Here is a 24448-nt window from a genome sequence, read left to right on the forward strand (position 1 = left end):
CGCTCAGGATAAGAGCGTCTGCTAAATGACTAATTGTAGTTCATAGTCTGGGTTGCTTTGTGTGTGGGGTTAATCTTATTAAATGAAGTTGATACTCAGCAATCTGTCCATAAAATGTGTGCCTTTTCTCAATGCGCTTCAGGTTTTTTTTCCTGACCTGAATGATGTGGAACTTAATTATGTCAAGTCTGCTGTCCATGCAGGCTCTTACTCATCATGCAAGTTATGCTTTGGAAGGTAAGCTTTTCAGTAAAGAGTTGGTGTACTCCAATAATTGTATAATCTGAGGCCCCCTAAGTACAGACGGCTGTGCCAGTGTCATGTAAACGGTCAACTACTTCCCAGCCACCAATAATCCTGTCGCCATCGGCGAGGCATTTCTCCTTGGCTTGGTTTTTAAAACTACTGTAAAAGCTTTCTCTAGCTGGTAGAAAGCGCAGATGTTTGGGGGGGCAGTAAACTGTTCAGTATTGTTTTCTTTACACTGCTACTGTAGTCGGTTGTTTTACTTCCTGTTTAGTCACCACCCCACCAACTTCAGGAGAAGTTGGCGAGGATGGATATGTGCGTCTGGCTGCGGGGCCCAACCCCTGCTCTGGCAGAGTGGAGTTCTTCTACCAGAGCCGGTGGGGGACGGTGTGTGATGACCTCTGGGATCTGCAAGATGCCCAGGTGGTGTGTAGACAGCTGGGCTGTGGCCTTGCCCTGTCAGCCCCCAGCAGTGCCAGCTTTGGCCAGGGCAGCGGGACCATCTGGTTGGACGATGTCAGGTGCTCAGGGTCAGAGGCCACCCTGGCAGTGTGCCCCCACCTGCCCTTCGGCTCCCACGACTGTCTTCACATTGAAGATGCTGGAGTCGTTTGTGGTGCAGTGTTCTTGCAGTTATTAACTCTGGCATTCCAAGCCTTTTCTACATTTCAATTTCTATGTATTCAGTCATGGTTTATAATTTAATACATTTACTTATTTTTCTAAGGAAACTTTGCTCCAACTACGTCCACCCCACCAACCACCTCAGGACCCGCTACGTCCACCCCACCAACCACCTCAGGACCCGCTACGTCCACCCCACCAACCACCTCAGGACATGATGCGTACACCCCACCAACCACCTCAGGACATGCTGCGTCCACCTCAGGACCCGCTACGTCCAGCCCACCAACCACCTCAGGACCCGCTACGTCCAGCCCACCAACCACCTCAGGACCCGCTACATCCAGCCCACCAACCACCTCAGGACATGCTACATCCAGCCCACCAACCACCTCAGGACATGCTACGTCCACCACCTGAACTCTCGGCACGTGCCGTCTATCCCTTTACCCTAAACATGAAATAAACAACCCCTTGGCAAACATTTATTTGAGTTTCAGTCTTATCACTGGGTGGCTTCATTCCAATTGTTATCTGAGAAATATAGGTACCAAAACCACAGAAGAAATGTCATCACCAGCTGCATCACAGGCACTGTCCCCTGACTAAGCATTCCATCTCCTTCTGAAACAATAACAACCATAATATTTAAAATGGATCCTTAAACTATGGAAGATCGGGTCTGAGGCTGCAGTGATGAGAATTATGACTTCTATTAAATTTGTTGCAAATGACCAGTAGAGGGAGACACACTTCTAGTATGTGGGTACAACTTTCAGGAAACCCACTGACAAGCCCCCCCCCCCCCCCCCCCCCCTTAAATGGGTTGTGCAAATAACCTGTTCAAACATAACTATCAAACGTGATCAAAGTACTGATTTGTTGAAATGGTAAACAGGGCCTTCAATATGCAACAATTACTGGTACCTATACTTGAAACCCTCAGGCCACTTGTCTTTGGAATAGGCTGGGTGAATTTCCAAACTGAAGTCTCGTCAGGTTAGTCATTCCAATGCTCCTTCCCCTGAGCTCAAAGTTTCTATAAAATATGATTGAACAAAGCATGAATTCTAGTGAATCTCATTGGCCCAGCTATGCCTGACGAGCGTTATATAGTTAAGTTTACCCCACATGAAACTTACATTTTAACTTACAAACTTAAGATCGACATTTCTTCATCTCCCTTGTAACTGTCAGCCTCCTTATTGCAGGCCAATACATTTTTGGTCGCCAGCGAGTCTAGTGCGTTAGTAAGTAAGACTTTATTTATATAGCACATTTCATACAAGAATTGTAGCTCAAGGTGCTTTACATAAAATCAAAAACAATAATACTAGTGATAAACAATTCAAACAAAAATAAAAATCCCAATAAGATCTCTGTTCAAGAGAGAAAACAACTTTAAAAGTAGGAAAACCCTTTTGAGATAAAATTACTTAAATGCTTCGGTAAAAAGGTAGGTTTTAAGCTGTCTTTTAAAAATGTCTAGAGTGTTTGCTTCCCTAATATTTATGGATAATTTGTTCCATAGTTTTGGGGCGTAATTGACAAAGGCCGAATCACCAATCTTCTTATGACTGCTTCTGGTGACCTCTAATAGGCCTGCATTTGATGATCGCAGTGTTCTAGCTGGTGTGTAGTTTATAAAGGAGTTAGCAATGTAGCTAGGTCCTTGTCCGTGTAGAGCTTTGTATGTGAGGAAAAGGACCTTAAAGTCAATTCTGAAGGCATTAGCCTCCCAACTGGCCAAACGTTACTGGCCAGTCAGAGCGAGGTTGTGTCCCATCAATTCATTGATCTAACAAAAAAATTACTTGCATTTACTTTGCATTAATAGCTTTTTGATTGAATGAAAGCTGTTTATTTGGAAAAGTAATATATTGTACGATACACGAAAATTAACATTAAAACAATTTAATAATTCTGAGCTGGTGATAGTAAGTAGTAAGTTCTCAATAGATGTCATGTTAAGAATAAGAATGTTAATACTTCACAATACACAACAACAGACTACGTGTTTCCTTTCAAAAGGCTGTATATCCATTTTGATAAAATGATACAATTACTTCAAGGAAAATATGATAACTTATTTATTCATAAACTCATTGTAAATGTTTTTATTTAAGGAGAGCCTATAGATCAGAGTCAATTTCAGAGGCAATACTGTGTGGATAAAATGTTTTGGAATGAAACTTCATTAAGCCCCACAATTGAGTCCTCAGAACATAATATGGTAGGCTTCCTAGGCTCTGATCCACACATTCTCTTCACAGTTCCATCAATCTCAACCATTGTTGGTATAATTGTAAACAACATCAGAAACACTAACAAAGTAATAGGTATCCTTCGAGTAGAAAACTTGTTTCTTTATCCCGTTTCATTTTTTTATTCAGTCATGTTTTACATGGCCAGGTTCAGTGAAAATGTCCCTGAATGGGAGTCCCCTCTAGTAATGTCCCTGTATTCAGTCTTGTTTGTTGAACTCTTGAATTCAGAGTTCAGGGAGCTCTGAGATTGACTGCTCTACTCCCTTCAAACTAAACTGCAATCCTGGAACAGCAGTCATGTTGCTGAGGTTGGAATGGGGTAGAGGTCAAGGGAGGACAGCCACTGACTAACTCCAGAGGAACATGATATCTTGCACCCTGGCACTGAATTTTCATGCCAATAACTATTGACAGGGTTGGAGTTACGGTGTAATGTTACCCAATAGTTCAGGAGTCAGATAGCCTTCTGGTGTGGGCATGGGCTTGGTCTGGATTGGCTGGGAGGCAGCTAGGGGGCGGGGCTGCAGAATAAGGCTGTTCTGAGTGTCAACTCCCTCCACTCTTGTGTAAACAGAAGGGGAGGGTGCAGGGGAGGTGGGGGTAGCAGGCAAAACAGGGGGGATCTCTGCCTCAAGATAAGGGCTCTGCAGAAAGCTATATTCCTCCCTCACTGGAGCCTCACTGGATTCCGACTCCTTGGAACTCAATTTCCCAGCATCCAACTCTGAAGTGTAGCCATGCCTGTCAGGATTCACCATAAGCAGCTGAAACTCTTTCCTCGCCTTCTTCTTCTTTTGCTCTTCCTTCTCGTCTTTTACTTCCAAGTCTTTCTCTGGGGTCTCCTCTGCCTGTCTCTGCTCCTCCGGCGCCAGCACCACCTCCCCAGACGGCCTCACTTCACTGACCTGGGCGTAGAGGTCTTCTCTGCCTGGGACCGCCCAGGAGAACCAGGAGGTGGCGGGGACCAGGGAGGGGGAGCTGTGCTCAGTCGTGGCCGGGTCAGGGTGCTCCAAGCTGGGGTTGGTGTTGGAGGGTGGGGGGTGGAAGGACGAGGCGTCCTGGTCGGGCAGGTCCGGGTCACAGCAGCTGGCGCGGCCCGAGTCGTCATCCCTGAAGCCGATGGAGAGAGGCTGGCAGTCGGAGGGCGGCGAGCGGTCCACCAGACACTCTGTGTCGAGGTTTGTGATGCGGTCGTTGGGGTCCTCGATGTCCAGCTCAATGAACTCCACCCAAGGGTCATCGCTGTACAGCTCTGGCCTCAAGTCAGGGTGGCCACCCAAGATGGAGGTCAGTTCTGCCAGTTTGCCTTTCTATGGAAGGGGAAAGATAAGACACCCCAAGTGTTTTGGGATTGACAAACTCCACATTGTCCATAAAATACCTTGGTCAAACTGTGCTGGAAATGGCTGTTACGATACACAAGGTGAAATTGGCAGAAGAAAAGTCTCAACTTTGTACGCGTTTAAACTATACTACAGGTTGTGAAGAAAAACCATAAACGTTATACTACACTTCTTAGAAGATATGTAAACGTAATACTCTCTCTTTAAGAAAATATAAAAACTTGAAACTGTACCTTTAAGAGCTCTGGATCGATCCCTCTGATTTTCGGTCCAGGAACCGGAGGCAGGAAAACGATCATCAATCTGGGAAAGATAAGATGAGCTACTCCCTGATAGTTTCACACAAACATACACAGCATTCACACAGAGCTACATGCCCCGACAGATGTGCGTTTGTTAAGACAATTCAATTCATATGTGGGATGAAGATGCACTTAGCCTCAAGTGTAGGGAAGTGGAAATGCAGGTCTCTTACTTTTGTTGCTGCGAGACAATGACCAGCATTAAGATGGCCACTAGAAACAAGGAGGCAAACACAAGCAGGATGGCAATAGGAAACCTAGACTCTGGAAAAACAGAAGGAAATACACATGCATCAACATATAGAATATGATTTGACATGTATATTTAAAATCCTTTTGTTTTAAAAACGTATCAAAAAAAAGGAGAGAAAAGGTTCTCTATGAAGGAAAACCGAACCAGTTTTCTACCATGTAAATCGTGTCACTGCTCCAACCGTACCTTCCGCAGGAACGCGGATGGAAATGGAATCGCTGAATTCTCCAAAGTTTCTTGATGCTTGCATCTTACACCTCACCCGGATCTCGTAGTCCACATTGGTCTTCAGCCCAAACAGCGAAATTTGCGTTTCCTTATCCAGGCCCCCCTGAGGTGAACAGCAGAGTAGAGAGGTGGGAAAATCAGCCCAACCCTACTGTCAGTTACCCATAAGCTCTACACTGTGATATACTACAACATTCTTTGAGGTAATACCTGTTCCACACTATTATCTTTGACCCGGTATCTTTGACCCCTGCCCTGCATATTTCAGATGTTTCCCTCTTCAAAAACGCCCGATTCAAATGAACGAGTTGTTATCAGGCTTCTGCCGAGCTTGTCAACGACCTGTTCATTTGAACCAGGTGTGTTGGAAGAGGGACAGGGAAGCAAGACACAAATGTCAGGTCAGGGGGGTTCAGAGGACCAGGATAGAGAAGAGCTGCTGTGAGGTGCACACACACACACACGCTCCACCCACACACACACACACACCTCACACACACACGCTCCACCCACACACACACACACACCTCACACACACACTCCACACACTCCTCACACACACACACTCCACACACACACACACACACACACTCCACACACACACTCCACACACACACACACGTCCACCCTCACACACACACTCACCGCCTTCCACAGCGAGGCGTTGACTTCTCGGTGCTGCAGCTCGTACTGCAGCTTCATCCAGCCCATCAGCACGTCTGCCGAGGCCGGCGGCACCCACCTCACCAGGGCGTCGAAGTGCGTTCCAGTCAGGCCCACGTTGAGCAGCGTCCAGTTCAGTCCCACCGGAGGATCAGGGTGCACTGGGAAGGGTTTGATCAAATCCAATGTTATTTGTGCATCGCTTTTGATAACAGCGTCTGCTACATGAATAACATGTAAATGTTATTTGACCCTTTCTTTTACAAGCAGTGCCACAGAGGATTTGTCAGATACAGTATTTGCATATGAAAGCACCACTTAGCAGTACATTGCTTCTTGTGATCTCTGCAAAACGATCATTTATATGCACGCTGTGAATGCGGAAATTCACGTAATTGTAGCACTTCAGATGTCATGTTGTTTTTTTCTGCACTGTGCTGTGCGACATGTTAGTGTTGCACTGTAGTTCATATATTATTATTGTTCACCGTGCCTGTTAGCTGAGGTGTGATTACTTTACATTGTGCCTGGAAAACACAGACCATTCCCTGATTCTAACCAACGAAATACGTGGCTTGTATGGTATGATGATAAATAGTATGATGCGGTACAGTGGTACCTATGAAGGTTGGGTTGGGCTGGGACCGCACCCACCTATGTCTTCCACACTGAAGATGAGCTCATCGTAGAAGTCCTCCGGGTCACGCGAGCACAGCCGGAGGATGTAGGGGATCCAGACAGAAGTGTGCTCCTCACTGAAGTAGCACTCATCCCGCGTGTCCGAGCTGTAGTCTGGACACTCGCTCCACACTTTGGGAGATGCACTGGAGAGACGACAGGACGATCTTTTCTTAGACACGCATTTCAATGTTTCATATAGAGAAATCGTTTTTTTTTTGTTTTTTTTTGTGAGACTGTTGACTGATTTACTTGTGGTGTGTCGGTTTATCATACTTTTTTTTCATGTACACCATGCGAAGGTCCCCCAGCTCTGAGAGATTCTGGATTGTTCCGACATTCCATTTGCAATGGAAAGTCTCCATATTCCGAGAGATGCAGGCCTTGAAATTGGGGCGTATTTTGGTGAGATCTGAGAGGAGAAAGAGCGAGTGAGAGTGAACTTTCACTTGGATATTAAATATCTTTCTTGTAGGATACATATCAGCAATTAGGTTTATCTAAGCCTTTTGTGTCAGGCCTTTTTGAAAGGCATTCCTTTCAATACGGCTAAGCCAGGTTGGAGAGTATAACATAGCTCCAGTTAGAGTGGCGATCACGGTCACAGCCGCTGTTTCCTGGAAGTATCGCCTCTAAATCTGCCTGCGTGAGCGAAGGTTACTGAGGCTTTCGTGGAAACGCTTTCCGTTACGTGTCCTCCAAACTAAACAATTTACAAGCCCAACTCCCCCCACCCAGATAAAGCACTTCAGAACACTGAGTGCCGTAAAGTTAGTTACATTCATTTATATGGGTTTTATTTATAACTACAACATCTACTGCAAGGTGGTTATTAAACCTATAAACTGTTCCCCTAAAGTAAATCAGTTTCACCCTGGACTACGTATCACATTCTGTTGAGTCAACATTACCGTCTGTTCCTAATTTAAAGTAGGCACTCGTACCCGTATTTACGCGAGGACAAGCTGTCAGGCAGCGACATCGATGCCTCAGATAAATAACAACGCATCGGCAAGCATAGGGTCCAGACACACAGAGACAAGGTGGCTACTTTGCCGCTCTGAGGCTGTGCAGAGGAGTATATCACATAGTTAGCAGCTCTCAGGGGGGACAAAGGTTAAAAATAACTTGTTTACCAGATCGTCCACTCCCAGGAACTGGGGTTCCTCGCAATTAAAAGAAAAATCTATTTGACCCTCGGCTACACTCAAGGGTTTCAGATCAATTTACTGTGACTAATGACAAGTCAAAACAGGTGGCAGGTGTGTGTTTGTTCGTCCGTGTGTGTGTCTGTGTGCCTGTTTTCCCAACTCATTCGTTAAATCCATTTTGGATCATTAGATATTCCTAACAGAAGATGTCATTTGGGCCCACACTCACACACGATGTTCAACTCGAACAATATGTACAGTATGCAGTGTTTTCCCATTGGTTTACTGCTTCGGGGACGTATTTACACAACGGCATGACATGCTGTTGTGTAAATAAGATAAATAACCATTTACATAACCATAAGGCCATTTAATTTGTTTAATAAAAGAGCAAGCTATAGACCAGTTTTATAGGAAAGGTAACCTTAAATGACTTCTTTTGTGATCTGGCGCTGTATATTGTTTTTTATTTTTTTACGTTTTATTTTTTACATGACCTTCCAGGGGGGGGCAGGGGGTGCCGTTGGGGGGACGGGGCGCCCCCCTAATAAAATGGTAGGGGAAACACTGCTATGTGTATATGAGTACGCATCAGCAAGCTGCTGTTTGCTTAGTGTCTGCCAGGTTCCTTTGGGAAGTAAACATGACAGTAGATATCGCCGGTTGTCAAATTGGGACTTCATAAGCATAGTTCCATGAAAGCCAATTTCCCAGAATACCTAAATAAAGTTGGGATCCAGCTGGAATCAGGTGACCAAGTTCAAACACTGTTTGCTCTCCTGCCCCTGCACCGGACTCACAGTTCGGTGTTTTACAATAAAATTGCAATTTCCTGCTCCGTCTAACTTCAACTAAAAGATCTTCTAAATGAGATGTCATTTCCTGAAAAGAAAGTGCACAGAGCAATCGGAACGGATGCTTTTAGCAGTAATGTGCTATATAGGTTTTAGATTACTTCAATCACAAATCCTTTTTACATTTTGAAATGTGCTGCTTTTGTGATAACGTCCGACTACGGCAAAGAGCCCAGACATGGGACCTTGGAACGCAGAGAGAACGCAGAAAGAACGCAGAGAGAACGCAGAGAGAACGCAGAGAGAACGCAGAGAGAACGCAGAGAGAATGCTGGATTCTATTGGCTATTTAGAGACCGTCACAGGTCGAAGCTTCATCATCAATCAGTGAGCTCTCAGGGAAAACAGCTTCCTCTTCCTCCTCCACAACACAGCAGCCATTTCCTTCAGCAACTCAATTACACAACGTGCCCCCCCACATCTACCGAGAGACCTTATGAAGCATTACCAGGGCCATTAGCATAAGGGACATGTTCGAGACTGAATGTGCAATGTCCCAAAAAATTAGCACATTGAGCACCAGGAAGAAAAATATGATGAAAATAACGATAAATAAATGCAGTAGTGGACTTGAGTGAACATGACCTGTGAAGCATGAAGAGAGCATCATTCGTGAGAGAGATTTGTCCGTCGTTTTCAGTGGGTCGGCATGTCCTTCCCCTCCTCTCCGCGTGTCTGAATCTCCCTCACAATACCCCCTCCACGCTCGAGCTGTTGATTCTCAGAATATATTTTCAGAGTACATTCTGGCTCGCCAGTTGCAGTCCTCTCCTTCTCTCTCAGGAGTTTTGATAGTGAGTTACTGTTGTATAAACGCAGGCCGTCTGTTACCCACCACATAAAAGCCTTAGAATAGACTAAAGGGAGGACTACAAGCACTCCACTAAAGGACATTCGGACAGAAAGAAGGAGTTATACAACCTTAAGTAACAGACAAAAACACAGATCAGAAGTGCCACTACTTCATCATGAAGACCAGAATCCAAGGTTTTACAAAAGAGACTTGCTACAAGCAAACATTTAATGCCCATTATGTGCCTGTCTGTTCCAAGGGAGCCTCTGAATGTTGAAACAGTTTCCCACAGTTCAGCAGTGCCCTCAATCCCCCCTCCAGAATTCCTGGAAGTCCTGTTCCCTAGTATTCCCCAAGCCGTTACGACTTCCCATGTTACTGGGAAGGGCAGCTGTAAAACAGTTGGCCTGCACATCTGACAAAGACACATGGTCGACAGACAAACTTTCATATTTCAACCTGCCACTGTCTTCTATAACACTATCAGTAATGATTCCCATTTGGTATTCTGGGAATTTCTTTTTTTTTCTAAAGCTCTACGTTCCTCGTAATGCAGTAACGCTGCACGCGTACATCTGGTTCTTTGTAGACTTTCAGCTAAAAACTGAGCCAGAACTTCTAGGAACCACCTCACATGCATCCATTTCTGAGTGTGAGCTCATGCAAGATGCATTACCTTTACCTTGATGTGAGTGGGACTGCTGCTCTGCGGCCGAGGTCAGCACTTTGAGGAGGCAGAAGAGGACTGTCAGGAGGGCGGCCATGGCTCGCGTCTCTGGAAGAAACATATGGAGAACTTTATGAGATGCAGTCAACTTCGCAGAACCACGAGCCCTAGGCCAACCCACTATTTGTAAAAAAGGGGTGCTTTCCTCTGGCCACTAAAATCTACCACACCCATTTCATGCACATTGCTTCCAATGAATTGTCAATGTGTCTTTGTTGAACTGAACTCATCTATTTTCTGTGAAATCGTTTTATGTGGATGTATTGGTAATTTACAAGGGCTGAATAGCTCTTTTGTCCAACAACCATCTGGAATTTTCTCTTTTGTTGATAAGGGACAGTTGTTAGTCATTGAAACTCAGCTAATATTTTATATTAATGTCTGATTCACTCCTCTTTTGAATTTTGTTTTACACATGTAATTATGCTATCATCAGAGACAATGATATTAATTACATATCATTCAACTCTGCTTAAGTGTGAGGACATCGATATGTAAAGTTCCAGCAAATCCACATCTGGTATTTCAAAGGATCTCTGAAAATCTTTTGGAAGAATTGAGCATCACCGGCCAACCATGTTACAAAATCTTTCAAAGTAAACAGTTTAATGTTGAACAGAGCATGCATCCAAAAACAAGAACACTGGGTTGTGTCCAGGGCTTATGAAAGCTACCCTCCCTTGGTAAGCTAACATGCTGGCCGCTACCCAGTTCTTTTCCCTGCGCTGTATGGGAAATACTGGACCACAGCCTTGCATTTCTCAGAAACAATTGTAAAAAGTATTGGCCGTTTATTGTAAGGCACGAAGAAAAAAAATACAACGCTGTTGTTTTACCTATTTAAAAAAACTGTTGGTCGGACTGAAGATTGTCAACGTGCGTTGAATCTGAGGGAGTGGTGTCGGGAAAGCACAAGAGAGCCGTCTCCCATCTGGGGGGAGAGGATGTGGGAGGGAAGGCAGAGGGGGAGGGGCGGAGGGGAGAAACGGACGTTTGAGGGGGCCACAAGATCATGACAATGGCTTGCAAACAAGGCTCTAAAAATATGTTGTTTATGACATATAAGTGAGGGAAAAGTTCGCTGTTTCACAACAACACGAACACATCCAAACATATGATTGTGTTACATGACAGTTTAGTATTTGGTTTAGGGACCTGCAGTGATGTCTATTAGGCTTGAGGTCCATACAGTTAAACTCATTAGAAGTGTCTTTAAATGGAAGATATTGTAAAAAGGTAAACAGTGAATTAAAAGAGTACCCTTCCAGAATATTCCCTATTCTCAAGTCTGATCAACACCACATTGTGATAATGATTTTTGTACCCTTCGCACTGGTTTGTTTTTATGTTCATGTTCACTAAAGAGCGAGGACCAGAGAGCTGTAGCCTCCATGCACTGTGCAGATGTTCCATCTGCAGATAAGCCTGACCAACTGCAAAGTGGATTTGACAAGAAATAACAATCGTGATGCCAATTTACACCACAAAAGCAATGGGGGTGGTAATATAGCTGTCAGGGGTCCTATATAATGTTTCCTAGAAAATGGAAGCCATTATGGGTAAAAAGGTGGATGTGGAGAGCGTGTGTGTGAGAGAGAAATCCTGTATTGTGGCAAACTAGCACATTTTGTCATGTATTTATCTGAGCCAAAATAAACATATTAAAAACAATATTGGTGTGTGGGCATATTAAGTGATTTGGCCTTATTAAGATATGAGTTCTCATAATGGCACTGGCTGCAGACAGAAGTGCCAAAAGTCTGCACTAGTTTCAGGGTACCCCAACAGACCCCTCAATTTAAGATGCATTTTATTAAGGCCCTGCTGTGGAGCACGTAGCCTACACCGTACCCCAGACACGGAAAAACCTTACATTTCAACCAAAAATGTTCTGTTCCACGGACCACTCATGCACCATGTGCGCGGGATATGAGAGGGGAACTTACCGTATCAGAAAAGTGGCGACAGCGTTGTAGTGTTTCCTCGAATGAACCCCACAACGACGCAGGACAACACTCTTCACAGTGCGACGCTAAAAGCTGTATAGCCTAAGCCAGACGAGTTAAAGTTGGTTCAGTCAGATGATAAAAACACATCTGGTGTAGCCTACGTTAAATTTAAAATAACGTATCTTACTCGCTGTTCAAGTCAGTTAACAGTTAGAGAGAAGCCATCTGTCCAGCGATAAGGTCGGAGTGAAAATCGAATCTATCCCTTTGCAGTCCTCTATACATGTGCTGGTCAGTGGTCAAACGCAAACAGACGGGAAAGCGCACCACCTATTGTCGGTTTATTGGTAGGACAAGACAACAATTAATTGTTAATGGAACCCCATACTTTGTCTTTGAACTTTGTTCATGATGATATTTCCATTAAGCTATTCGCCTACCCATGTATTAGGCTGTTTTTAGCCTTGGTTGAAAGCCTTGGTTGAAAATACAAATAAGAAGCCCAAGGAAAAACTCTACAGCTAGCTCGCAACCAGCTTTGTTCTGGTTCGTTGGCAGTGTTAAGGCCAATCTCCAGCACTTGAAATAGTTTTACACACTTCATGTCGCAGTCCATTGGCATTTAGGCTACTTTAGTGACACCCTCATTGCCCTTTCTCGCTCTCTTTCTGAACCTCTGTCTCTCCCCCTAACACAATCTCGAGTTAATACAATTACATTTTTACAATGTATTCATTTAACAGACGCTTTTATTCAAAGCGACATACAAATAGGCTTGAGCATAAAGAAAGTAGGCTAGGTCCTACAGCTGCCATCCGTCCCGGTTTCCGCGGGATTGTTCTCTTTTTTTGAGCAACTGTCTGTTTTTATAAAAACAGACAGTTTTTATAATAATTCTTTATCATGACACGAATTTTCCCGTTCTTTTGTGAAAATGTATTTCAAAATTTGACATCCATTTTGTATCCATAACGAGGTAGCCTAACGAGACAAAGCAAAGTAACTATACACAGCTACCAGGCACATGGTGGACAATATATCTCAGATAATTGCAAATAACAGAGCAGCAATGTGTATAGATATACCTATGCTAAATTTGAGAACGCTGCATGCCAGCCCAAAATGAATGACGTATGGGAAAGTGTTTTAACGGTTCTGGTCGATATTCTAGCGCTGGCGGTTAAGTCAAGTGGGACATGAGATGCCCTGTATAATCTCCGTCCTTCTTTCCCCCATCACTCTCCCCCTCTCACGGCCACAGCCTTGTTGTGCTCCCTTCTTGTTTTTTGGTTTTGCCCTGCCCTAGTGTTTCCTGTCATTGTCTTCAACTGTGTCCACCTTGATATGGACATTGATACACTACTCACTAGCCACTTCACACACTGTCACTTTCAGCTACTGATTGCACTATCAGCAATATTGCACTATTGCACTAATTCTACCCAACTTGTTAGTAGGGGTTTATAAGGTAGGTATAGGTTATTATGTGTATTTGAGATTTAGTATAGGCTACTGTACTGTATATTGTATATTATTTTGTCTATTTAGGAGGTTTATTATAGTTTAGCTTATCATATATGTAATCTATAGATGTTAAAACTGAATACGTATATGTTATGTAATTCCAGGTTGCCTTGCTTTGTCTTGTCCCAAGAATTTCAGTGCCCAGTCTGAACTTGTGTTGTTCTGTGTATCTGACAATAAAAGACTTGAACGAACTTGAACTGTCTCGTTGAGTGGTTTCAGTTCTGGTTAGTATTATCATGTCCACCTGTATCTTGTTTGGTTCTGTGTATTTAGGTTCCAGTTTTGTGTCCAGTCTTGGTCTTGTCTTAACCCTTGTTACTGTGAATACCCTGTATGTTTCCCTATTATCAAGAATAAACCCTTGTTTGGTGCTCTACCTGGCAAACTCCTGTGTTTGGGTCCTACCACCACCACACACTCTCCCGCTCCCTCATTCTCTCTCTTCTTACCCCTGTACTATTTTAATTAGGTCCACATATCAAATGAGTAAACAGCCACCAGGTGACTTAATGTGTTCCTGAAAGGGCATACGAAACAATTGCTTGTTTCACTTGCTCAGAAGGCAGTTTTCCCCCCCATTACATTCAGATAAAGAGTTCCCACCACATTATTCATATCTTTGCATTCCATGAAACTGCTTCCTGTGTTTTGAGTCTGTGTAACGGTACCTGCCAGGGGTCATTAACCTCCTTCCTGCTGTCCAAAAAGACACACAACAGAGCCTACCCATGGCGTCCTTCAAAATTCTCTCCAGATCAGAGGAATTATACAGAAATGTATTCCTGCTCAGCAGACATAGAGGACCCAACTTTATGCAAGATGCAAAGGTAGGAAGATATTTTAAGTGCTTTGAATAATCCCTTTGAATAATTAATTACAGTGCCTAATTTGACTGTGGTGCTCCAAGCACATGGCTGTGGGTCTTTCATAACTGTATCTTACAGTAATTTCTTAATGTGAAAATGTCGAAGGCTATTTTAAGTGACTGAAGTAGTTGAAAGCTTTTCTCCTTTTTCCTCCTTTGTCAAGGATAAGTGTGAGGTAAATTGATCAATACCACCACTTAGCAATAGTATAATTTACTTCAAGCTGTCAAGCTTGTGCTCATTACATTTCTAGCGAGAGACAACCTCCATTTCTGGGCAAGCATCTGTCTGCAGGGTGGAGGGTCAAGTTAATGATTCACTGGTAAAATATTCACAAACTTTGCTGAGGTGCACATGGGAAATCTTAGTAAAAAATAGTCCATTTTAGAGATCTAAACGTTAACAATTTCTTAGATTTGGAAGGCTTACTTTTCCCATATACAAGGATTGTATTTCCAAATCCAAAATATATAGTTTTTCCTGCACTGAAATATTTTTTCTTATTATATTAACGTGCCCTAAAATTTTCTGACAAAACTGAATGGTATCCGTACAAAGTTTGTCACTTGAGACTTTTTTTCACAATCCTTCAGGATTATTGCTAGTCACACCGCTAGCCAATCGCTAGCTAATACTTGTTGCAAACAGCAAATGAACTGGAAAGCTTTCAGTGAGCGGGTGTGTCGTCCCTCCCCAGGTGTGCGGTCGTCACCTGTCTACCTCCTGCCCCAGACAAGCTGTCTTCTACTCTGACCCTGCCGACGCGGTGAGGGACATCCCAGATGGTTCAACGCTGCTTGTGGGAGGTAGACCACCATCCCCACACACAGCAACACAGACCACCATCCCCACACACAGCATCACAGACCACCATCCCCACACACAGCAACACAGACCACCAGCCCCACACACAGCATCACAGACCACCATCCCCACACACAGCATCACAGACCACCATCCCCACACACAGCAACACAGACCACCATCCCCACACACAGCAACACAGACCACCATCCCCACACACAGCATCACAGACCACCATCCCCACACACAGCATCACAGACCACCAGCCCCACACACAGCAACACAGACCACCAGCCCCACACACAGCATCACAGACCACCAGCCCCACACACAGCATCACAGACCACCATCCCCACACACAGCAACACAGACCACCATCCCCACACACAGCATCACAGACCACCAGCCCCACACACAGCAACACAGACCACCAGCCCCACACACAGCATCACAGACCACCATCCCCACACACAGCATCACAGACCACCATCCCCACACACAGCAACACAGACCACCATCCCCACACACAGCAACACAGACCACCATCCCCACACACAGCAACACAGACCACCATCCCCACACACAGCATCACAGACCACCATCCCCACACACAGCAACACAGACCACCAGCCCCACACACAGCATCACAGACCACCATCCCCACACACAGCATCACAGACCACCATCCCCACACACAGCATCACAGACCACCATCCCCACACACAGCAACACAGACCACCATCCCCACACACAGCAACACAGACCACCATCCCCACACACAGCATCACAGACCACCATCCCCACACACAGCATCACAGACCACCAGCCCCACACACAGCAACACAGACCACCAGCCCCACACACAGCATCACAGACCACCAGCCCCACACACAGCATCACAGACCACCATCCCCACACACAGCAACACAGACCACCATCCCCACACACAGCATCACAGACCACCAGCCCCACACACAGCAACACAGACCACCAGCCCCACACACAGCATCACAGACCACCATCCCCACACACAGCATCACAGACCACCATCCCCACACACAGCAACACAGACCACCATCCCCACACACAGCAACACAGACCACCATCCCCACACACAGCATCACAGACCACCATCCCCACACACAGCATCACAGACCACCATCCCCACACACAGCATCACAGACCACCATCCCCACACACAGCATCACAGACCACCATCCCCACGCACAGCAACACAGACCACCATCCCCACACACAGCATCACAGACCACCATCCCCACACACAGCATCACAGACCACCAGCCCCACACACAGCATCACAGACCACCATCCCCACACACAGCAACACAGACCACCATCCCCACACACAGCATCACAGACCACCATCCCCACACACAGCATCACAGACCACCATCCCCACACACAGCATCACAGACCACCATCCCCACACACAGCAACACAGACCACCATCCCCACACACAGCATCACAGACCACCATCCCCACACACAGCAACACAGACCACCAGCCCCACAAGCAGCAGCACACAAACACAACAACACATCACATACCACAATGTGACTGTCTGGAATGTTTCAGGATTTGGATTGTGTGGGATACCGGAGAACCTGATAGGAAGTTTGTTAAAGACTGGGGTGAAGGGGATCACTGCAGTCAGCAACAATGCTGGGTAAAGAAACCACAGTAGACAATATGTGTGTGTGCGTGTGTGTGTGAGAGAGAGAAAGTGTGTGAGAGAGCATGTGTGTGTGTGTGAGAGAGAATGTTTTGTGTGTGTGATAGAGAGAGAGTGAGAGTTAATGTGTGTGTGTGCGAGAGAATGTGTTTTAATTTGTGTTTTAAAAGGGTACTATGCATGCGTTTGTGTGTTGGTTAGTAAATGCAGTCAGCTTCATACTGATGTTCCCTGCTGTGTGGATCCAGGGTGGATAACTTTGGTCTGGGTCTGCTGCTGAGGACCAATCAGATCAGGAGGATGATCTCATCGTACGTTGGGGAGAACGCAGAGTTCGAGAGACAGTACCTCTCAGGGGAGCTGGAGGTCGAGCTCACTCCCCAGGTCAGACTCAATACAGGACATCCTGTTTTACACTGTGTGAGAGACAGTGTGTTTGTGTGAGAGAGTGTGTTTGTGTGTGTGCGTGAGAGAGAGAAAGAGAGAGAGTGTTTGTGTGTGAGCGATAGAAGGGGTAAATACCGGTGTGCAGAAATTTGAAGCCATCTCGGGAAGTGTAGATTGTCAAATATATAAATATATGTATTCTAGTCATGTCTATACTGACGCTGTTATCCAAAGCGGCATGCAGTGGAACCTGTGGTCTGTTGACCTGCAGTCTCACGCTCTACCTCTGAGCTATACTCATCCCATAATACTCAGATAATGTCCGTTATTATCTCTAAAGAAGGAGGTATTATCTTGACAATTTTTTTTTGTTAACTACACTAACCTATTAGTGTTCTTGAGGTAGTTTTTCTCTGACTTTTTAAAATGGTTGGCACACCGCTGTTGTCATGGTTTCGTATTCACTCAGTCTTTTGCTGTTTTGGTTTTACTTACTTGGCGGTGTATTCTGTTTACCAACCATGAACACAGTATTACACCTAAAGCTAATGAATATGTGGTGTTCACAATACTGGTACGACTACTAGGATTTACTGCTTTCATACCATGACAACATCTCTTTGCGTGAATAGAATGAATACATTGGTTTCTGCCTTTATAGTTTAGATCAGGGGTTCCCAATCCTGGTCCTCGGGCCTCCCTGCAGAATGCATGTTTTAGATGTTTCCCTGCTCCAACACACATGCATTTGAATCAGGTGTGTTGGAGCAGGGAAACATGCAGGGTAGAGAGGCCCGAGGACCAGGATTGGGAACCCCTGGTTTAGATTATTACAATATTGTCGTCATGCTGGTATACCGTCCCCTGCAGGGTACTCTGGCAGAGAGGGTGCGAGCGGGAGGGGCAGGAATCCCTGCCTTCTTCACGCCCACAGGCTATGGCACCCTCGTCCAAGAGGGGGGCTCGCCCATCAGATACCATCCTGACGGCAGCGTGGCCATCGCCAGCATACCCCGAGAGGTGCGGACACCCCACCCCCGCATCTGTATATTGTATGAATACATTTACATTTAGTCATTTAGCAGACGCTCTTATCCAGAGCAACTTACAGTAAGTACAGGGACATTCCCCCCGAGGCAAGTAGGGTGAAGTGCCTTGCCCAAGGACACAACATAATTTTGCACGGCCAGGAATCAAACTGGCAACCTTTTGATTAATAGCCCGATTCCCTAACCGCTCAGCCATCTGACCCCTTTACAATATACAAAATACAGAACATCACACAGAACCAGTAGTCTTCAGTGAGGACTAGTAGGATTAGTAGGAGGAGTACAAGTTGGATTGTTATTAATATTATGGTTATTTAAATGATCGTTTATAATGTTAGTAGTATTATTATTATTATTATTGACTTGAACCTTACATGTCATATTGGTTGCAGGTGAGGGAGTTTAATGGTGTACACTATGTGATGGAGAGAGCGATCACAGGTGACTTTGCTCTGGTCAAAGCCTGGAAAGCTGACAGAGCTGGAAACCTTGTTTTCAGGTGAAGGGTTCATCTCATGGGACACGTCACTCCCTGCACGCGTGCCTCACATCGTATGATTAATAAATGTTTCTCCTTACCTGACTGCAATATATTTTGTTAGTGTCAGTACAAATAGTGTCCACAAGAGGTCAGTATTTACGAGATAAGAACTGTCCCCTTCTGACGTGTGTTTCTGTGGTATTATTTCCACAGAAAAACTGCCAGGAACTTCAACCTGCCCATGTGCAAAGCAGCTAAAATCACCATAGTAGAGGTTAGTGTTCATGTAAATCATCAAGGAAATCGGGCTAACAATCTGAAGATTGCCAGTTTCGATTCCCGGCTGTGCCAAATGACATTGTGTCCTTGGGCAAGGCACTTCACCCTACTTGCCTCGGGGGGAATGTCCCTGTACTTACTGTAAGTCGCTCTGGATAAGAGCGTCTGCTAAATGACTGAATGTAAATGACCTGAATACTCCCAGTGCCCCTTCCTGCTGTTCCATGCCGACAGGTGGAGGAGGTGGTGGAGGTGGGGACGTTTGCAGCTGAGGACATCCATGTCCCCAGTATCTATGTGGACAGGATCGTAAAGGGAGAGGCCTATGAGAAGAGGATTGAGGTGAGGCTGGTTTCAGAGGTGAGGCTGGTTTCAGAGGTGAGGCTGGTTTCAGAGGTGAGGCTGGTTTCAGAGGTGAGGCTGGTTTCAGAGGTGAGGCTGGTTTCAGAGGTGAGGCTGGTTTCAGAGGTGAGGCTGGTTTCAGAGGTGAGGCTGGTTTCAGAGGTGAGGCTGGTTTCAGAGGTGAGGCTGGCCTCGGAGCCAGCGTCAGAGGTGTTTCTCCTTTACTAATCGCTGATTACTCACCCTGACGGACTGACTACCGCACTGGCTGACTGAGTGGTTAACTGACTCACTGGTTAACTGACTCACTGGTTAACTGACTCACTGGATAACTGACTCACTGGCTAACTGACTCACTGGCTAACTGACTCACTGGTTAACTGACTCACTGGATAACTGACTCACCGGCTAACTGACTCACCGGCTAACTGACTCACTGGATAACTGACTCACTGGCTAACTGACTCACTGGATAACTGACTCACTGGCTAACTGACTCACTGGCTAACTGACTCACTGGTTAACTGACTCACCGGCTAACTGACTCACCGGCTAACTGACTCACCGGCTAACTGACTCACTGGATAACTGACTCACTGGCTAACTGACTCACTGGATAACTGACTCACTGGCTAACTGACTCACTGGATAACTGACTCACTGGTTAACTGACTCACTGGCTCACTGGTTAACTGACTCACTGGATAACTGACTCACCGGATAACTGACTCACCGGTTAACTGACTCACCGGCTAACTGACTCACCGGCTAACAGACTCACCGGCTAACTGACTCACCGGCTAGATGACTGACTGACCCCCGAGCCTGTGGTGAACTGGTCCTCCCAGGTGTCCTTGTCTTCTCTGAGGGTTTAGGTTGGCTCTCTGTATCACCCACAGCTCAATTTGAAGCACTCCGGGACATGGCTTGTAAAAGGGACTATAGAAATAAAGTAACATCTCATCCCCTCTGTCCCTTGTCGTCTCATGCAGAAGAGGACCATCCAGAGGTGCCCAAAGGAGAGCCCCAAGCCCAGGCGGGAGGCGGACGTGGTGAGGGAGAGGATCATCCGACGGGCCGCCCTGGAGTTCCAGGATGGAATGTATGGTATCCTTCTGACCTTTGGACTGTCTGCACGACTGGCTCCAGGATAAACAAACTGTTACACAGTGAACCAAGGAAGCTACAGCAGATAATCAAGGATCAGAAGTGCATAGTTCTAACTGTGTTTCTGTTAGAGCCAAGTAATGTTCTGTATTTATTTATTCCTGGTTCCATGATAAAATCTATTATATTATGTATAAAACCTTTCATGCAGTATAAAAATTGCATGCTTTGTATTAAGACACGTGAGTTGGGTTAAATGGTTCCTTGAAAGTATCTAACTTCAGTTAACCTTGGTATTGGTATCCCCATGCTGGCCAGCAATTACATTAGCCCAGATATCACTGTTCATCTTCAGAGTGAGAACGGCCTTCTGGGATTGGTGAGGAACCTTGGTCTTTTGATGATGTCACTGTGTTTGGAGGAAGTGACCCTGTGTACCTTTTTAACATTCAGAAAACGACACACTCCTTGTTGTTGACACTGTGATTGTGTGTGTGTGTGTCATTGTGTTCTGTAGGGTCCTTATCCTACAGAGAGTGAAGTAGACCCGGACCTCATCAATGCAGGTCTTGCACATCTCACTTTTTTATTACATCCAGGGCTCGCAACTAAGGTTTTTTTGACGGTTAATTTCAAGCCCTGCTTACATCATCCTCTTTATGACCTTTATGCTTATAGTAGTTGTCCATCATGTGCATTCAAAGTGTGTGTTTGTAGGTAAAGAGATTGTGTGATGTCTTTAAGTGTGTGTTTGTAGGTAAAGAGACGGTCACTGTGCTTCCGGGTGCTTCCTTCTTCTCCAGTGAGGAGTCCTTTGCTATGATCCGAGGGTGAGTGCCCAAACATCGTCTCTCACTAACTACCTTTCCTTCTTCCAGGATAACCCAGATGATCTCCCAGTATATCCCAGCTGTTCTCACGGTATAACCCAGGTGTTCTCCCAGTATAACCCAGGTGTTCTCCCAGTATAACCCAGGTGTTCTCACGGTATAACCCAGGTGTTCTCCCAGTATAACCCAGGTGTTCTCCCAGTATAACCCAGGTGTTCTCCCAGTATAACCCAGGTGTTCTCCCAGTATAACCCAGGTGTACTCACGGTATAACCCAGGTGTTCTCCCAGTATAACCCAGGTGTTCTCCCAGTATAACCCAGGTGTTCTCCCAGTATAACCCAGGTGTACTCACGGTATAACCCAGGTGTTCTCCCAGTATAACCCAGGTGTTCTCCCAGTATAATCCAGGTGTTCTCCCAGTATAACCCAGGTGTTCTCACGGTATAACCCAGGTGTTCTCCCAGTATAACCCAGCTGTTCTCACGGTATAACCCAGTTGTTCTCCCAGTATAACCCAGGTGTTCTCCCAGTATAACCCAGGTGTTCTCACGGTATAACCCAGGTGTTCTCCCAGTATAACCCAGGTGTTCTCCCAGTATAACCCAGGTGTTCTCACGGTATAACCCAGGTGTTCTCCCAGTATAACCCAGGTGTTCTCACGGTATAACCCAGGTGTTCTCCCAGTATAACCCAGGTGTTCTCACGGTATAACCCAGGTGTTCTCCCAGTATAACCCAGGTGTTCTCACGGTATAACCCAGGTGTTCTCCTTTGTGTTCCCAGCGGTCATGTTGACCTGACTATGCTAGGAGCCATGCAGGTGTCACAGTATGGAGACCTGGCCAACTGGATGATCCCGGTGAGCTCTTAGGACGGTCCCAATGCTGAGGAACACCCACTCAACACCACACAGGCAGATGTGTGTTCAATAACCCGCCAACGTCAACACACACATTTGACCAATTGCTTTTCCGCAGGGGAAGATGGTGAAGGGGATGGGAGGAGCAATGGACCTGGTGGCCTGCCCAGGAACCAGAGTGGTCTTGACGATGGAGCACTCTGCCAAGGTAGTGTACACTCTGACAAGGTAGTGTATACTCTGCCAAGGTAGTGTACACTCTGACAAGGTAGTGTACACTCTGACAAGGTAGTGTACACTGCGGTAGTGTGTACACTCTTGACGATGGAGCACTCTGCCAAGGTAGTGTACACTCTGACAAGGTAGTGTATACTCAGCCAAAGTAGTATAGACTCTGCCAAGGTAGTATATACTGCCAAGGTAGTATACACTCTGCCAAAGTAATATACACTGCCAAGGTAGTATACACTGCCAAGGTAGTATACACTCTGCCAAGGTAGTATACTCTGCCAAGGTAGTATACACTCTGCCAAAGTAATATACACTGCCAAGGTAGTATACACTCTGCCAAGGTAGAATACACTCTGCCAAAGTAATATACACTGCCAAGGTAGTATACTCTGCCAAGGTAGTATACACTCTGCCAAAGTAATATACACTGCCAAGGTAGTATACACTGCCAAGGTAGTATACACTCTGCCAAAGTAATATACACTGCCAAGGTAGTATACACTGCCAAGGTAGTGTACACTCTGCCAAAGTAATATACACTGCCAAGGTAGTATACACTGCCACGGTTGTATACACTCTGCCAAGGTAGTGTACACTCTGCCAAGGTAGTGTACACTCTGCCAAGGTAGAATACACTCTGCCAAGGTAGTATACACTCTGCCAAGGTAGAATACACTCTGCCAAGGTAGTATACACTGCCAAGGTAGTATACACTCTGCCATGTGTGTGGCGTAGATTACCTCATCTCACCTCTGTCCTAGGGAGGCAAACACAAAATCCTGGAGAAGTGCACTCTCCCTCTGACAGGAAAGCAGTGTGTGGATCGCATCATTACAGAGAAGGTGAAAAATACTGTAAAAAGTCAATAAGTCACTATTTGATTATAAGAAGCATCCACAAAACTTATCATATTTACTCTAAAACACACATACTGAGAAAATGTTGTTTTCACTATTTGTTTTTAGGCTGTCTTTGATGTTGACAGAACCAATGGGCTCACTCTGGTGGAGTTATGGGAGGGGCTAAGCCTAGAGCAAATCAGGAAATTCACAGGATCAGACTTTGCTGTGAGTTTGTTTTCATTACTGATCACCCTTTTACTGACAGCACCGACTGCCTTGTTCCATAATTCAGTGACTGTCGAGATGGAACATGATATCAGCAGAAAATGTTCTGTACTGACCTAACAGTGCATGACTCACCTTATTTCGGTTTCTCTGTTTGTGCTTTATCAGGTGTCCCCAAGCTTGAAACCAATGCCACAAATCTGAAGCAAAATCCGACAACAGAACTTCATTGAAACTAGAAATACTCTATCACTGAACTAAACTCACCCCATACTAAGACATTCCTGTCATGAACCTGGAATAAACAAGCAACATTGAAAGGCTCATGAATTTAGAGTTACTTGCTTTTTACGCTACAATAGCAGTGTGTCTCAAAGGGTTGAGTTACATTTAAAATGTTGTAGCATGTGTTCAGTAAATTATGAAACAATGTTTTCTATTTTGGATGACAAAAGCCTGCTTGTTGTTGATTTATCTGGTGTTGTGTCTCATACAATTTCATGCCTGAGAATGCATGTGGGTTAATTCACAACGTTCCAGATGTTATGCCAACAGAAAAAACTAAATCACTCAACTCGCCCGAAACGCACAGACGAGGCAACTGCAAAAAGAACCGTTGACATCAGTAAAGCTTTACATAGATAATCTTCAACCCGTCCATCTCAAAACACAACACTGAATCTCTGACACACTTATTTGACTGGAAATAAACAGATATCCAGTAGCTGAAAGCATAGAGCATAGATAATGAGTGGCCTTGGGGCTGGAACTGTGGCACAATGGTCCCATTCATGATGAGACAAAAGGGGGGCATGGTCGGGAGAGGGGAAGCGGTTTGGAAAT

General features: G+C 45.3%; 2 protein-coding genes across 6 annotated transcripts; one reads left to right on the forward strand and one right to left on the reverse strand.

The window, feature by feature from the left end:
- Nucleotides 1-2974: 2974 nt before the first annotated feature.
- Nucleotides 2975-12272, reverse strand: ghrb (growth hormone receptor b). Of its 5 annotated transcripts, XM_067250053.1 has the most exons (10): nt 12079-12272; nt 10969-11063; nt 10082-10180; nt 6884-7019; nt 6584-6753; nt 5912-6090; nt 5225-5369; nt 4959-5049; nt 4717-4786; nt 2975-4450 (listed from the first exon to the last, which is right to left on the reverse strand). In XM_067250053.1, exons 3-10 carry the CDS (start codon nt 10167-10169, stop codon nt 3563-3565), a joined length of 1767 nt encoding a protein of 588 aa, XP_067106154.1. In that variant the 5' UTR covers nt 10170-10180; nt 10969-11063; nt 12079-12272; the 3' UTR covers nt 2975-3562. The 5 variants fall into 5 exon arrangements, with proteins under 5 accessions (XP_067106154.1, XP_067106153.1, XP_067106152.1 ...); XM_067250052.1 differs by lacking the exon at nt 10969-11063; XM_067250051.1 differs by lacking the exons at nt 10969-11063; nt 12079-12272 and having other exon boundaries at nt 10088-10193.
- A 2064-nt stretch (nt 12273-14336) lies between these two features.
- Nucleotides 14337-23910, forward strand: LOC136957052 (succinyl-CoA:3-ketoacid coenzyme A transferase 1, mitochondrial-like). Its single transcript, XM_067251159.1, has 17 exons — nt 14337-14435; nt 15172-15280; nt 16876-16966; nt 17221-17356; nt 18230-18379; nt 18801-18907; nt 19103-19163; nt 19403-19510; nt 20503-20617; nt 20902-20996; nt 21135-21183; nt 21375-21447; nt 22232-22307; nt 22426-22515; nt 23300-23380; nt 23504-23605; nt 23774-23910. The coding sequence occupies exons 1-17, from the start codon at nt 14337-14339 to the stop codon at nt 23807-23809; spliced, it is 1578 nt and encodes a 525-aa protein (XP_067107260.1). The 3' UTR covers nt 23810-23910.
- The last annotated feature ends 538 nt before the right edge of the window (nt 23911-24448 follow it).

This window comes from Osmerus mordax, chromosome 14 (genome assembly GCF_038355195.1).
Source record: "Osmerus mordax isolate fOsmMor3 chromosome 14, fOsmMor3.pri, whole genome shotgun sequence".
NCBI classification, from domain to species: domain Eukaryota; kingdom Metazoa; phylum Chordata; class Actinopteri; order Osmeriformes; family Osmeridae; genus Osmerus; species Osmerus mordax.